At 48.0% G+C, this 16,246-nt stretch overlaps 1 protein-coding gene across 4 annotated transcripts in view; it reads left to right on the top strand.

The window, feature by feature from the left end:
* Positions 1-4,506: 4,506 nt before the first annotated feature.
* FAM78B (family with sequence similarity 78 member B) overlaps positions 4,507-16,246 on the top strand; it is a 116,297-nt gene continuing 104,557 nt past the window's right edge. For 3 of the 4 annotated variants that reach the window (XR_004058600.1, XR_004058599.1, XM_030934884.1), the window contains exon 1: positions 4,750-5,516. Coding sequence is in view for 2 of the 4 variants with exons in the window: in XM_030934884.1 (XP_030790744.1) it covers positions 5,254-5,516 (263 nt within the window). In the remaining 2 variants the exon portion in view is untranslated. Of the gene's footprint in view, positions 5,517-16,246 lie in introns of all 4 variants that reach the window. The other variant, XM_010373373.2, reaches the window with a different exon arrangement.

Raw genomic sequence — 16,246 nt, 5'->3', positions numbered from 1 at the left:
TTAATCCTGCAGTCTTGGGCCTGAGGCTAACCTCTTGCCTGTCTTTGGGCCATCTAAGTGAGACAGAAATTCATCTCTGTTTTTAACAGCTCCAGAGGCAATTCCTCAACATCTCTTGGTAGTCTGTTCTACAGTTTCTGAAAACCCTTGCCAAGGTCAACTAGAAAATAGGCCCTTGTGACCCAGAGTTTCTAAAAAGCTCACTTGACAAATTGAGTAATGAGTCAATCAAGAGGAAAAATAAAGTCAGAGATCACCCTGCTTCTGGAAGGAACGAGTCATCAACAACTGAAGGAGTGGATTGTAAAGGGGCACAGAGGCCAGCATCCTGGAGAGTGTACAGCATGGCTCTAACTCGGGGAACTGAGGAGCTCTGTCATGCCCAAGAACATCAGAAGCTTGAAGTACAAAGGATCATTTGTACTGTGCTCTGAGAATAAACTCCAATGAAATTATTCACAAGGAATGATTGTTGTCAAGGTCTTGTCATTGGAGTTTTCCCATTTCGTGGTGTCTAGAACTGATAATCCTTGAGATCATGTATAGTGCTCGAAGACAAAGGGCTTAACATCAAGGAGGCACATTAAGAAAAGAGTGGGGGGACAAAGAGGTACAGTGCAGAAAGAATTAGAATAAAAACATGTGCTTGCTGCGGGTATTGAGACAGAGCTTAGAGGGAAGCTTATAGGGAATGTCAAGAGTCCATGTCTGTAAATCATGTTACATTTTACTGGCACTCTACTAAATATGATATATGGGAACTAATGTCTTATTGGATTTTTAAGAATACTTTTAGTCATTCAAATGTTTATTGAGGAGCACCTAGGTGCCACGCACTAGGCTGGGCAACAGGGCATGATGACGCATTCTCTTGAGGAGTGAACAGCTTATTGGGAGAGACAAAGTGTGAGCAAGGAACGGTGAAATAGCATTAAATGTGTTAATAGAGGCAAGGGACTTACCATGAGGAGAGAGAAAGAGAAACTTAGAAGAGCAGCACAGAGAAACTGTTGCAATTCTGGGGATTTCATTTGAGCTACAGATAGCCCTGCATTGGCATTTGCAGACTGAATATGCATGAATGATAAAAACCCCCAGTGAGTAATCCAAAAGGTCCCTGTCATGAGGTAATTTGCTGAGACACAAATTTGAATGGGGCTGCCAGGAGGCCAGACTGTACTTGCCATCCACTCAGCTAGTGAATGACCACTCCTAACACTGGGATTTGTGTCCCAGTACCACTTAGCTCTCCTCCCTTTCTCATTGACATCCGCACAATAATTCTCATACTGTGATCAATTTTTTTCTTTGCAGAGTAAGGGTAACAGGGTGTTAATAAGGTAAAGATAGAAGATAATGAAGTAAGAAGTTTTTTTCTTTTTTACTTTTGAGACGGAGTCTCACCCTGTAGCCCAGGCTGGAGTGCAGTGGCGCGATCTCGGCTCACTGCAAGCTCCGCCTCCTGGTTTCACGCCATTCTCCTGCCTCAGCCTCCAGAGTAGCTGGGACTACAGGCGCCCGCCACCACGTCCGGCTAATTTTTTGTATTAGTACAGGCGGGGTTTCACTGTGTTAGTTATGATGATCTCGATCTCCTGACCTCGTGATCCGCCTGCCTCGGCCTCCCAAAGTGCTGGAATTACAGGGGTGAGCCACCGTGCCGGCCAAGAAGTTTATTTTAATGGCAAAATTTATTTAAGTAGCTTTAGAAATTACTTTGGCCCCATATTCATAGAACCATTAAGAGTCTGAAAAGATTCTTTACATTTTTCAGTTACACTTTACTGTACTTTATGGTGGAAATTATATACCATGATGACGTTCGTGATTTCGGAGACTCATCAAGGTCATGGCTGAACCCTCTGAGAATGTCAAAGGTCCAAGTCCATGAATAATGTTACATTTTATTGACTTTACTAAATATAAGAAAATCTTATTTTAAGTTTGAAAAAGAAGATATTCTCTCTTATGTGATTTCCCTATATTTTGGGAAAGGCTGCCATTCCCCTTCCTGTTTATGAAGGTTTAACATGTATCACCAGAAGACAAAGGAGTTATTTATCCACAAAACTGCAGCCTGACAAGCAACTCAAATTAAGAAAGATAACTACATTCCTCAATGAAATGCTTTCCTTTTGGTCTATTGCCTGGAACCTAATAATCACTGAAACTCGAACTGACCCCACCCCGTCTCCCAAATACGTCCAAGAACCTCAAACTTAACATGACATCACCCACAATCCCAAGCTGCTTCCACTTCTATCTCCTTGTTCAGTTATCAAGTAAATAAATTTACCTCCTAAGTGATTCTCAAATGCAAATACAGCCAGGCCTCTCCAGCCCCACAGCACTGCCCCAAGCTAGCCGAGGGTCAAAGCATCTGTCATCACAATATTCTGAAACTCTGCCTCCTCTATTCTCTATATTGATGCAGAATAATTTTTCTCAAAATGCATGGCTTGCCTTCATTGGCTTCCACTGAGGTTTAAGATAAGGTGCTATCAAGAGAAAAGACACTGGGCCCTACTAGAAGGTGAAGGGTAGGAGGAGGCATAGGATAAAAAAAAAAAATACCTATTGGGTACTATGCTTATTACCAGGGTGATAAAATAATCTGTCCAGCAAACCCCTATGACATGCAATTTACTTATATAACAAACCTGCACATGTACCTCTGAACCTAAAATAAAAGTAAAAAAAAAAAAATTATTCACCAAACCCAGTGATCAAGGTTAATAACACCAGTAATAAGTCATATTGCTATCACGTAGCCCTGACATAACGCAATGAGAAAGCACTTCATCTTCGTGGTATTCATCCCCAAAATCCAAAACCCTGGTCTAGTCATGAGGAAACATCAGATAAATGCAAATGAGGAACATTCTACAGAATATCTGACCAGTCCTCTTTAAAAATGTCAAGGTCATGAAAAACAGAGAAAAACTGAGAAGCTGTCACAGATTGAGAAGAATAAGAAGATGTAATGACTAAATGCAGCATCATATCTTGGATTAGATTCTAGGAAAATAAAAAAGACATTAGTGGAAAAACTAGTAAAATCAAAATAAAGTCGGTAGTCTTAATTTTAAAAAGAAAAAAGATATGGTCTATCAACAACCAACTGATTCTTGGACAGTGATCTGATGTCCATGGTCGATACATAACACTTTGAGAAACGCCTTGACTATGAGTTGTTTCTCCCCCCAGTACAGGATGAGTTCTTTCATATCTCTATACATTCTGCATTTGCCAAATGCTGGTACTGTACTACTCATTCACCTTTCTCTTTTCAGTGAGACTCCAGTCTGTCAGTATTCAATTTAAATGTCACTACTTGAGCAAAGTCACATGTAATCTCTGGCCACTGAGAGATTTACATGTGGCCAGAGATTTACATGTCTGGCTTTCCACGGCACTGGATACACATCCCCACTAAAGCTGGTGTCACAGTTCACTATAATAATTTGTTAACAGGTTTATTTTCTCCAGTGTTCCATGTGCTCTTGTTCAACTTTGAATCCCTAGTACCTAGCACTATGTTTGGCTCCTGCCAGGCAGTCAGCCTTTGCTGAATGAAAGGACCAGTGATTGAGGTCTGTGGCTACATGGTAAAATGAGAGAGACGAGTCATCAAAGGGAAAAACTGCTTTTTTGTTAACTATAAAGTGAACCAAGGCGTCAGAACAGTTAAAACAAGGATGAAGAGTGCTTTTAGATCTCAATCGATTTAAAAATTACTCGTCACATCTGTCCTAGCTAAAGACTAACTCTAGCACCTCCTGCGGCCTGTTAGTATTTCACACTTGGGCAGCTGATCCAGCAAATGTTCAATGATCGGATATGAAATACTTAGAAGCTATTGGCTTTGAAAATATAAATGTAAGAAGGTGCCTAGTAAAAACATCTGCTAAATGTTTTTTCCTGTTTGGCACATTAGACTGCAGTATCAGACACATGACCGTGGTCATACTGTACACAATGCCCAATGTCTGCCAAAACTCTGGCATATGAGAGACTTAGTGTTGGAGTACGGAGGGATTCTTCCGGTATCCCCACTACACACTGGTGGAAAGAAGAGCTTCCAGAACAAATCCAGTCAGGGAAAGAGGCAAATACACTGCATTTAGTAACACTGCTGGAGGCTGAAGGTAGGATACTAAGAGGGCTCAAGCCTAAATCTAATCCAACAAGCTACATTCTGAGTAACGACCAATCTCTGATAAAGCTGTTCCCCTAACCCTTCTGCTGCCCGAAACACTCCACAGCCCCTACGGGATACTGCGTTCCCCAGTGGACTCTGGACAGCGCCGCGCCCTGCTCGGCCCCACCCACCCGGTGGCGCTTGGGCCCGCCCTACTCCCCCACCCCAGGGCACCACCTACCAGGGCCCCGCCCCGCCCCAGCCCCACGTGCGGGGCCCCACCCCGGCGCTAGCGGCCCTTTAAACACCCCCACGCTTACACATTACCCCCCCACCCGGACGGCAGCCGGAGAGGGACAAAACTTATGGCGTACAGCCAGTTTCCTCCGCGGAGCACGTCCTGTGCTGCCCTAGCCGTTGGGGCCCTCCACTCCGGGCCACAGCCTCTTGGCGCCCCCCGGGCTGGGGCGGCCGGGCCGAGGAGTGTCGACGCGGTCCGGCTACGGGGCGGGGCCGGCGGGAGCTCCGGTCGCCGCTGCCGCTGCTGCCTCCGCCTGCCGCTCGGGCCGCCCGCTCGCCCGCCGCTGGGTGCGCTGCACGCGGGGGGCAGCCGCGGTGCAGAGGTTCATGCAGCGGCGGCGGCGGCGGCGGCTGCTGCTGCTGCCGCCGCGGAGGCAGACAGACCGGGCGCTGCTGCCGCCGCCCTCCCCCGGCTCCATGCCGCCGCCGCCGCCGCCTCCTCCTCTCCGGCGAGGGGCGGGGGGCTCCGGCCCGGGGTGGGCACCACTCCTCGCAGCGCCGCTCCCCTCCCTGCCCTCCGCCCGGGCGCTGGAGCCGGCGAGGGCACCCTTCGCCTCCTAGGAGTGCACCTCCGCGCGCCCTGCCGGAGCGAGGGGGCGGGCGTGGGCGGGCGTCGGGGCAGCGGAGACCCCGCGCCGCTGCAAGAGGAGGGGGCTTCCCCAAGGATGCCCGGCAGCTCCCGGTTCCTAGGTGCGAGCTGAGTCTGACCGGGAGCGAGCGGCGCGTCGCCATGCCGGCGTGACGCGCCCTCGGCTGCCCGCGCGGGCCCCCGCGCTGCCCCACGCCGCGCCGTGCAGGCGCCGGGCTGCAGGATGGGCTGTATCCAAAGCATCACCTGCAAGGCGCGGATCCGGCGCGAGAACATCGTGGTGTACGATGTGTGCGCCACCATCGACCAGTGCCCCACGCGCATCGAAGAGACCTCGCCCATCGTCCTGCGCTACAAGACCCCGTACTTCAAAGCCTCGGCCCGCGTGGTCATGCCCCCCATCCCCCGCCACGAGACCTGGGTGGTGGGCTGGATTCAGGCGTGCAACCAGATGGAGTTCTTCAACACCTACAGCGACCTGGGCATGTAAGCGACCCGCCGCGCGGCACGGGAGCTGACTCTGGGCCCCCAGCTCTGCTTGCCACCTTGACCCCCCTCCCCAGCTCCTTCCTACTGCTGTCCCCATCGTCTTTCTAAACCTTCCTCCCGCCTCCTCTCCCACCTCCCTCCTCCCTACGCTTTTGTTTCAGTGACAGGGCGGGTGTAGGGAGGCTCCTCGCGAAGGCATTTTCTCGTGGTTTGCTTCTGACTTCCCAGAAACGCGAGGAGAACGGTGCGGGGCGGGAAGAACGCGACAAGGAGGGTTCGAGAGACGGAGGTGGGGATGGCTGGCGAGTGCCTGGCGAGTTTCAGGGCGCCGTCTGTGCTTTGTGGGGCTCCCCGGGAAGAGTTTGGGGGAAACCATAGAGGAGTGGAGTGTAGTGCCGGGGGCGCATGGGCTGTGCCGCGCGTCCTTTGGAGAAACCGGAGCGGGCTTGGAAGAGCAGGTCCCGGGCATCCGAGCGGGAGTTGGTAGTTCTGTCCTTGCCCTCGTGACTGTTGAATTTCGAACCCTTTTCCCCCAGGCCAGGGAGCCGAGAGGCGTTTCCGTCTGGAACCACAAGCCGGACATAGTTGCCTCTCTGTCTCCGCGCCCCCTGGACCAGTTCTGGTAGGGAGCTGGAAGGCACCGGGTGCGTCCCGGCCAAGCAGGGCGGATGGCCTTGTGCGAGCAGCCTTCGGCTGGCGCGGCGCGGAGTTTCTTATGCTAAAGGAAAGGATGGGTCTCTTGTCTGTCTAGGGTCCTTACTTTTCAAAACTTTGCTAATTGCGGCACTGGAAGGGATTCCCCTGGCGCCCACCGCCGAATTCTGTCGGCGAGCTGGGAGCTCTCCAACTTTCAGCAGCGTCGGTTGGTGCGCGCCGGGCTTGGCTGCTGCGGTGAAGACCGAGGATCATCGCGGCTCCTCAACCGCCAGGGGCCGCAGGCTGCGGGCGATCGCGTCCGGGACTTTTATATTTACCAAATTTTCGTAACTCCGCACCCGCCTCTTTTTAGAACTAGACTCTGAGCAGGTGGCAACGACAATAGCTAAAAGGTTTAGGGCCTGCCTTCTACCTGCTGTTACAGTGTAGGTCTAGAACACCCTAATTAGCCTGCAGCCTACAGGGAAACCCTTTTTCTGGAAATTCAACTTCATTTCACTTACTGATCTAAAACTCTAGAGCTTCCAAGGTTCGCCTATTTAATATGGATATGGGATGGGGGAGTTCCCATTTTAAAAGGTCAAACTATCTTTTTAGCAGCAGTTTGCAGGCTTATTATTGCACTCTGAGAGCATGTAAGTTAACAGTAGTCATAGGCGCTAACAGAAATTTTGGCAGGTCGTTGTTTCCTTTTTTCCTCCCAAAGATTTTGCACTTTACTCTTTAAGCACAAAAGCTCAATGCTAGAGAAAAACTCAACTTCTAGTGAAGAAATTTGAGGCCCAGTTTCCAATATGCCTCTGCACACTGTATTCTTCTTTCTGGAAGACAGCTAGATATGAGAAATGAGGGATATTTTATTTTGGGTGAATCATGCCATTTACAAACAGACACACCCTCAAAAGAATGATTATATGTGAACACATGTGTCTCTTAAAACTGCTTTTTAAAATAAATTCATTATTTCCAGCCAAGTCAGAGAAAGCCACAGGCAGGGCCAGAGCCCTCCCTCTCATTTCCCTGGCCTCACCCTGATGACGATGGGTTTTTGGAGGACAGCAATTGCTCCCCTCAACAGCCTGGGGCCTCTGGTAGAGGAAGCCAGGAGTGACTGGGCAGAAGCAGCCTCACTTTTCCCAAGACTGCACAGCGGAGCTCTCTGTGGCCTTAAATCTCTTATGAATAAGTAAATCAAAAGCAAATATATAAATACAGAATTATTTCCATAAAACTTATTTTACCTTAGGAGAAGTCAAGTTGAGATATAAACAGACATGGTAGTTGAACTTCGTGGAATCTATAGGGAAGGTATGTCCTCATTGGAACCAACTTTAATGGATATGAATCAGTAATAGGATTCCTGACCCTTCTCCACTGAATCCTTGCATTTGGGATTTGGAAAGAGGTTTTGTTTTTAAACTGCCACTTTTGGTATTTTAAGAATCTTGGTTTTCATGTAGATGTAGGAGAGCAAAAATAGACCCCCAGTGAGTAATAAAGCATATTGTTATAGATTTGTGTCCACAGTCTACCTGTTTCTTCGTGGTTGCAATAATTGCTATGTGTTTAAGGCCACTTTGGAGCCCAGATTTGAATGAACCAATTTCCACAAGATATTTATGCCCAGAAAACTTTGCTAGTGTAAACTTTTTAATGGGAACTCATATTGCATGAAAGTTGCGGCAGTCTATTAGTTATTATGTGTACTTTAGCCAATACCTGGATTGTAAAAAATAGCATGGAGTGAATTTTCACCGCTGTGCAGTGTTCTGTCACATGAACCACAATATGGTGAAAGGGTCTGGGTTAGAAAACTGCCTTTTCAATATTTTGAAAAGGATTGTGCCAGAGGAAATCCACAGCATAAAATGGCAAGAAACTTCTGTTTACAGAATTGAAAGAAAGCATGAGGTTTTGTGGTTTAAATTTTAAACTTTTCCAAGAAGGGGTGGGCTTCTAAAAGAACGTTTGAAATAGTTGATGGCCATGATGACCAGAGCTTAATTTGAACTTTAACTCATTGCCATGGCACTTCCTTGAATGATTCTATAGAAACCAGGCTGGTGAATAGCTGTGGCACCTATTTATTTCTCATTTGGCCCTGGTCAGTCTTGCTAGTGCAGCCTTGAACAGACTGCTGCAAGTCTTCATCCCTTGGGGAGGAAGGGCTCCTGACTTTCTCAACCTGTCAGTAAACAAACATTTGCCAAATGCTTCTGATGTACAGGCAGCAGCACCAAAGGAAACAAAGGAATATGCAGGCCGTTTTCACTGCTTCTCATTATAAGATGACACATGCAGAGAAAAGCAGTGCTCTTGGGCAGTGTGAAAGAAATGCCTGAAAGAGAGAGCTGGGGGGCCAGGCAGGGTGTTCTGGAGGTGAATGGACTCAAGGTGAACTCTGAGGTATGGGTAATATTCAGGTAGGCAAGGAGGAAGGACTAATTCCAAAGGGAAAGACCAGCAAAGATACAGAGGTAGGAAAATAGAAGGTGTTTTAAGGGGACATAAGTTGACTGGAGGGGAGTGTTCAAGAAGGAGAAAGTAGGAGATGAGGTTTGAAAGGTAGCTTGGGTCTGTTGGGTGGGCCCAGAATAACACAGTCTGGTAAAAGGAAAGATTAAAATCAGGTCTTGACCAGACAGGGTGTCAGAAAGCTCTTTATACCTTCTTTATACCTCTCGAATATGCAGAAGCTTTCCAACAGAGGTGGAAGATGTTTATAATGGAACAGTTTTGAATGCTGGAGTACAACGCTGAAGAGGTTTCCTGGGTAAGATTTAAACAAGGAATGGGGTTCTTGTGCCAGGGATGAATGAGGTGAAGACAAGGTCAGGGAAAACCAGCAATAGCTAAAGGCCCTTCTCATTCTCTTTGAGTCTTCTGGGGCTATAAGGGAACTCTCCATGGTCAGGCTAGGGCTGATAGTGTGGAAACCATCTCCACTGCCAATGTGGAAAACTTTGACCTGTGTGAAACTTTAGGAAGTCGTAGCTCAGTCATAGCTTCAAGAGACAGCTCCCGCCTGTCCCTCTACTCCTCCTTCAGAGCCAGGGTTATTGAGGATTTGGCTGTACCTACCCACCTCTGTTGCCTGTTCAGTCTAGTCCAAGCTGATTTCTATCCATTCTGAAACTGCTCTTGCTAAGTTCGTCTGTGATTTCCATGTTGCCGAATCCCTCAGACACTTTTGAGAGACACACAGTTTCAGCAGCATTCCTTGTAGACAGGCTTCTCTGTCTGGAACCACTCCTATCTTTTAGCTTCTATGCTATTTTTTTCCACTGTTTCTGTATCTCCATCTTACCCCAAAATACAGTTAATGGGACTTTTTTCTTCTGGTACTATGCTTTCCCTGGTAATTTCATCCGTCCTAATGATGGGAGATAACCTATGTGATACACAGTCGCCTCCAGTCTAGATGTGTGTGTGTCTTCGCACAATAATGACATGACACAATGAAAGACATCTCAAGCTTAGGGTATCCAAACCCGAACTCTTGATCCCGACTATAGCTTCCACCCAAAATCTGCACCTTTGTCGTCCTTCATCTTAGTAAATGACACCTCCACTCTTTGAGTTGCTCAAGTGAAACTATCTCTATGTCACCCTAGATATTTCCCCACACATCCAGCCCATCATTAAATCCTAGTGATCCCATCTCCAGAATATATCTATAATCCAGCTACCACTCTCTGTCTACTGCTACCATCTCAGGACGTGTCACCATCAACTGTCACCTGTTCCTGCAGAGACTTTCTAACTGAACCTGTCACCACCATTCTTGTCCCCCTCCAGTCTACCTCCCGCAGCCAGAGTGATATATTAAAAATGTAGATGTTACTACTTTCTTGCTTAAACCTTTTAATAACTTACCATTGCAATTGGAATAAAATGGGAGAAATCTCTTGCATGGGAGGCCGGGGGGGGGGGTGGATCACTTGAGCCCAGGAGTTCAAGACCAGCTTGACCAAGATGGTGAAACCCCATCTCTACTAAAAATTCCAAAAATTAGCTGGGCATGGTGGCGCATGCCCCATTTACTCAGGTGGCTGAGGCATGAGAATCACTTGAACCTGGGAGGCGGAGGTTGCAGTGAACCAAGATCGCACACTCCAGCCTTGGGTGACCGAGTGAGACTCTGTTTCAAAAAAGAAAGAAAGAAAGAAAGAAAGAGAGAAAGAGAGAAAGAGAGAGAAAGAAAGAAAATCTCTTTCTGTTCTGTGAATTTATGTTCTTAAGCCATGTCTTCCAGTCTTTCAAAAGAACCAACTTTATCCCAACTCAGAACATTTCCATATGCTGCTCTCCATCTGAAATGTGCTTCCTCCCTGCACTGCTCTAGCTAATTCCTGCTACTCATTCAGGTCTCAGCCATTATCTCCTCTGAGAGGCTACCCCTGATCTCACAGCTGAAATTAGGATCCTCCTGTTTTTTTCCTTCAAAACGCCCAGTTCTTGTACTGGTTACCATTAGTAAGAATGGGAGTGAGAATATAGTTATTCACTTAATTTCTGACTTGTCCACTACAGTATAAATTTCATGAAAACAGATGTTATATCTATCTTGTTTATGAACAGTGCATGGCCCATAGCAGATGTTCAATAAACATTTGATACAAAATAAGTGAATGATTTTTCTGACCTCAAATAGTCTACGTCCTCTTCAGCAAATCATGTCTCTTCAAAATTAGCTTTTCATGTTAAACTTAAGCCTGACCCCACAAAGATCTTGAACCCAAGACACTCCAGCAGTTACTTAGCACTAGCTTATAGTTTAACTCTGCTGTGCTTTTGCGTTATGTGTCCTGTGTTACCCCACCAGATGGTCTGCTTCTCGGCACAGGGCTTACTTCTGTCACTTCCTCCGTCTCCCTGAGGTGTTCTGTACACCGGGAGTGGTGTTCAGCAAACACTGAAGCCTCGCTCTCATGTCAGCTACCTGCTGTAAAGTGGCATTCAGTGTGTACCCAAGGAGACCTTGTTGTAGCACTGTGCCACCTGCATCACTAACTCGCTAATCCCAGGACTTGTGGAGGAGAAGGCTGGAGACCTTGGCTGGTACAGTTATGTCCCCCGAGCTAGAGTTCCCCTTCTTGTTACCGGTTACATGCTGCTACATGCACAGTGTGGCTTTAAGTGTGGCCCTCACTGGTGACCATAGAGATGGTCACACAGTTGGGCATTTTGCTCTTGAGGACCAGATCAGCCCATCTTGAGTCTCCAGGCCACTTGACCAATACCCATTCCCCGCCACCCCCATTTCCGTTTTGTTCCAGTCAGGAGGCTCACGGTCTGGAAGTAACCAGAACTGCTTCTCAGCAGAAACACTGGGGATGCCAATCTAGAGTATCAGATGGGAAAGTGGGATCCAGTTCCTTTATTAAAGTACTGAGTGCCCTTGAAGGGGAGATGGCCTAACCCCTTTGCTTGTAATCTCCTCCATCTCTGCAAAAGAGGAGCAGGAGAGGATTAACCGGTCTTATCAGGGAAGCGTTAAGCTCACTAGAGATAAAGCACAACTCTGGAGTTGGAGGAGGGGTTGGAGAGATAGGGGAGGAAACAAATGATTAGGAAAAGATGTAGAGGGGGAGAAACAAATAGAAAGTTAACAAAATGTGGCTTGTGTCACCTGGGATATTAATCTGCACTCCAGGGCAGTGGATGGGTTGGGGAAAGCAAGGACAGGAGATGGACTGTGAGAGCATCAGACTGCAAGGTATCGGTGACCTTCCACAGGCAGCAGGGGCACATGCTATTTTAGGGGCCAGGTCTGCAGAGGCATCGTGTTCTAGTTTAAGGATGCAGACTGGCAAGTGAAAGGGAAATGCAAAGTCTGTTGTGGGGTGTGCGGTCCCAAATACCCGCTTTCCTTCTAATTCGTACTGCATTCTGATCTCATCTGACCCTCTCATCTGACCCACCTGGTTCTTGAGAACTAGGTACTATTATCATGCCTGTCTTACTGATGAGGAAACTGAGTCTCAGGGGGTCAGGTAACTTGCCTGAGGCCATACGTCAAGTAAGTGGCCGAGCTGAGACTGCAAGCCATGTCTTCTGGCCCTGTGTCCTGGCTTTCTGTATACTGCCACAGTTTGGTCTGTGAGGGGACAGGTCAGCCCTCCATTCATATCAGCACTAGAAAAGTTAGTAGTCATGGCCACTGTTATTGTCATCATGCACCTAGCTCTTTTCCTTAAAGCTTCTTGTAAGGAAGCCTAGGGTTGCCCAAAGCCTCCAAGTAGCTGATAGCATGGCTTTCTTCTTACCCAGCTTCCTTCCCTGGACCACTTTGGTCTACCGATAAGAAAAAGTTGTCACAGATAACAGAGGGGCCACAACTTCTGTTGTGTTAACACCAAACAGGCCACAAGAAGTGGCTGTCATTTATACGTTGGTTATTATGGACTCCTTTGAGAAGAGAAATAACTGGAAATTAGCAGTAGCAGGGCATCCTGGTGAATACTCATGAAGCAGAGTCCTCGTGGTGCTGAGGGTCCCTGGAAGGGTCCCTGGTGTGCCCGCCTGCACACCAACAGCAGAGCTGCCCAGAAAGTGGGGTATTCCCCCACAGAGGCAGAGTCATGAGGCAAGTTGCCTCTTATTCTCACCAATCCAAATCAATCTGGTATTTAAGGATGGTTCTAGAGTTGTTGTTGTTGTTGTTGTTTCAGGTTTTAGTAAAGAAAGTGTGAGTGTGCCTGTGCCAGGAGAGTTGTCCAGATCGAGGAATGTCTGGAGATGCTGTTTGGGAAGGAAAAGAAAGACAAGGGAAATAACACACGTGAGAGGTCTATGTGCCTGGCACTGTGCGGGGTGCTTTCCATACATGGCCTCATGGAAATCTTACCCAGTGAGAGAAGTTATCCTATTGTGAGCTCCAGGGATGCTCAGTAACTAGCTCAAGGCCTCATGGCCAGCAAGGTGCCATGCCAGGAGTCAAGCCCATGTCTTCTGACTACTCTGTTTCTTTTTAAAAATTATCTATCTATGTATCTGAGAAAAGGTCTTGCTCTGTTACCCAGGCTGGAGTGCAGTGGCACAATCACAGCTCACTGCAGGCTGGATCCCCTGGGCCCAAGCGATTCTCCCACCTCAGGCTCCCGAGTAGTTGGGAGCACAGGCATGTACCACCACACCTGACTAATATTCTATTTCTAATAGACAATGGCCTTATCTCCCAGGAAGGGGGTTCTCTGAACTTGCTTTACAGAGTAGTAATAATGGACCTAGCTTTATCGGTTTTCTCTGATTTCTCTATTTCCTCCCTCCTTTGGGAACAGAGTAAGTTGCTCTGAGATCATGTATGTGAACCTCCTTGCATTCCCCCTGGGAAGGGCATTGGTGGGTAGCTGTAAGAGCCGTATCTCTGTGAGGGGCCGGGAGTAAAGACAGCAGGGAATAAGCTCCTTTCATGCCGAGGAGCACATTCCCTGGGAGCAGGGGAACAACATCCTCAGCTCTTGGACTGCAAGCTGGTTGATCTGGGCTGTAGCTTTTAGCCTTGTGCCTATACCTTCAGGCCCTAATGGGCAGCCCTGGGCCCCAGCAGACAGTCACCCAGACCACCCAGGTACTGGATATGGGGTTCTGTTCATCCCTCAAACTCTCCAGGCAGTTGCTGTTCGGGTGGATGATTAGGAAGAGAAGGAGAACGAGGATTCCCTTCTGGTGGTGGAAGGGACCCCTGGCTCTGTCATCAGCTCATTGGACATGCCTCTGGCTCCCCAGAATTCCTGCACTATTCCTTTTCTTGAGGCCCCTTCAGGGTACCATGTTAGCCATGTGGACCCTGCTCCCTCATTAGGTTCTGGGGTACATGCCAGTTGGAACTGTTCACTGTGCCAGTGGAAGATTTAGCTGCTGGTTCCCCAGCACAGGGTTCCAGTCAGAAGACCTGGGTCCCAGTGCCAGCTGCATGACCTTTGGCAGGTCCCTTAACAAGTCAGCGTCTAGTTTGCCTGTACATAAATGGACAGTAATAAGATCCCCCCATCCTAATGCCATAGGGATTAGGAATCAACACTTGTGATTTTTGTTATTACAGAGCATGCTCGTTATTATTGCTAGAGGATGACTCTGGATCAGCCTTAAGGAACAGGGAGGTTGTGGCTATGGCCCTGCAACTTCCCTGGACAGAGAAGCATTCAGACTCTGGAGAGGGGTCTCTGGTATGTCAGCTATACAAACCTCCTCTACAAACCCACTCAGAGATAGAGGGGAGGAGAAAGGCTTGCTCTGTACCTCTGGAGTCTGGGCTGTTTTCTATTCCAACTCAGGAGGGCACTGGAGGCCCCCCTCCCCCTGACGTCATGTCACTCAGAAGTCACCCTCCTTGTTCTCCTCTAAGCTGTAGACTTTGGGAAGCCTCCAGGAGCCTGGCTGCTCCTAATCCCTGGACATGATACCTGCAGCCTAGCCATATCCTTGTGGGGACTTCCTGCCCCATCCCTGAGCCCTCCTTTGGTAACAGTATCACTCAGGCTGGGGGAAGGAACTACAGTTTGTCCAAGCCAAGGACTTGAGGGCTGGGTGATGCTGGAGCATGTGAGCCATGCTGTTCATGCTCAGGAAGGTTGTGCAGTGTCTGGCTTGGGTGGACAGTGAGACCAGCACCTGAAATCATTTGTGTCCAAAGCTGTGTTTAAGGTACTTTATTCTTTGCAAGTCCCTTTCATGATTTTTGTCTTCTTTATAAGGGGACCTGTCATAATTAACCTCACAATAATCATGAAACATGTAGGGCAATAGTTATTCCTATTTCAGATAAGCAAACTGAGGCCTAAGGAGATTAAATTATGTGTCCAGGGTCATCCTGGCAAGCACTGGTAGACTCAGGTCTGATGCTCAGGCGTCCCACCTCCTCTCCCAGTGCCCCCCATACTGAGTCCTTACTCAGCCAACCAAGAATGGGAGTCAGGGATGGGAGAGGTAATCCTCAGAGCCGTGTGCATTGGGCACCTCTGGCTCAGCCAGCATGTGGACAGTTTTAGGGGCATCATTTATGGTGTCTGAAGACAAGAGAGGGTAAACAGGACCACCTAAGTGTCTTCAACAAGCACAAAGAGAAATTTTCAGGCTGTCAGATTAAAACAAAATAAATAAGGCCATTTTGTTATTAAAATAAAGGGATGGCACATCAACAGGGTCACTGTTGCAAAGCCCCTGGCTGGCTCCTGCTCCTGGGGCCTGACCTTTCAGAGCTGGCTGGTGGGCCTGTGTCCGGCACAGGCTCTCAGAGGCTGTTAGAGGCCTGGCTAATGGGAAGTGGTAAATCGGCATCCGCAGTCAGCACTTTCGGCAGCAACCTGAGGGAGCAGGCAGAGGCTTCTGGGGCATGCGTGGCGGCAGGTACAGGCTTTGGCAAGTCCAAGAGCTGCCAGAAACAGGCAAATTAGATGTTGCTTTGCCCTCGGCATGGGGGCACGGGCTGGGATATGTAGGGGAAGAGAGGCGTGAAGGGAATCAGACATGCCCATTTTCTGTGAGAGCAGGATTTTACTTACCTTCCAGTCCCTCTCCCGAGACCACACACGCTGAACCTCCATTCCAAAATGGCAGTCCCCACATCTGAGCTGGGCAAATCAATTCAAGAACAGATTTTTTGTTATGACTTAATGATTTGAGAGTCTGTTTCAAGCTTCCACGAACCATCTTCACGTTCTTTAGGAAGGATGAGTGATTTGTGCCACAAACTGACCCCCAAACTCCTGTTGAAGTTATTTTCTTGGCTTTCAGAACCCAGGAACCTGTCTTTTGCTAAGAAACCTGCACACACTGAGTGATGGGCAGCTATGTACACATTGTCTGTCTCCACATGAAACCATAAGAGATTTACTCAACTTGATAATAACTAGTTGTTGAACACTTAACTAGTGCCAGATGCTTCAGATGTACTGTCTGTGAAATAGAGAGCACCATTATTTTCCTCATATTAGAGATGAAGCGGAGGCCTACAGCGGTTGGATAACATGTCCAGCATTACTCAGCTAAGTAGTGCCAGAGCCAGATTTAGAAAGCAGGTCAAACTAATTCCTGTGACTCCTTATGATGTTGTACTGCCTCATAAG

Source organism: Rhinopithecus roxellana, chromosome 8 (genome assembly GCF_007565055.1).
Source record: "Rhinopithecus roxellana isolate Shanxi Qingling chromosome 8, ASM756505v1, whole genome shotgun sequence".
NCBI classification, from domain to species: Eukaryota; Metazoa; Chordata; class Mammalia; order Primates; family Cercopithecidae; genus Rhinopithecus; species Rhinopithecus roxellana.
The sequence above is the reverse complement of the archived record's forward strand: the minus strand, read 5'-3'. Positions and strand labels throughout refer to the sequence as shown.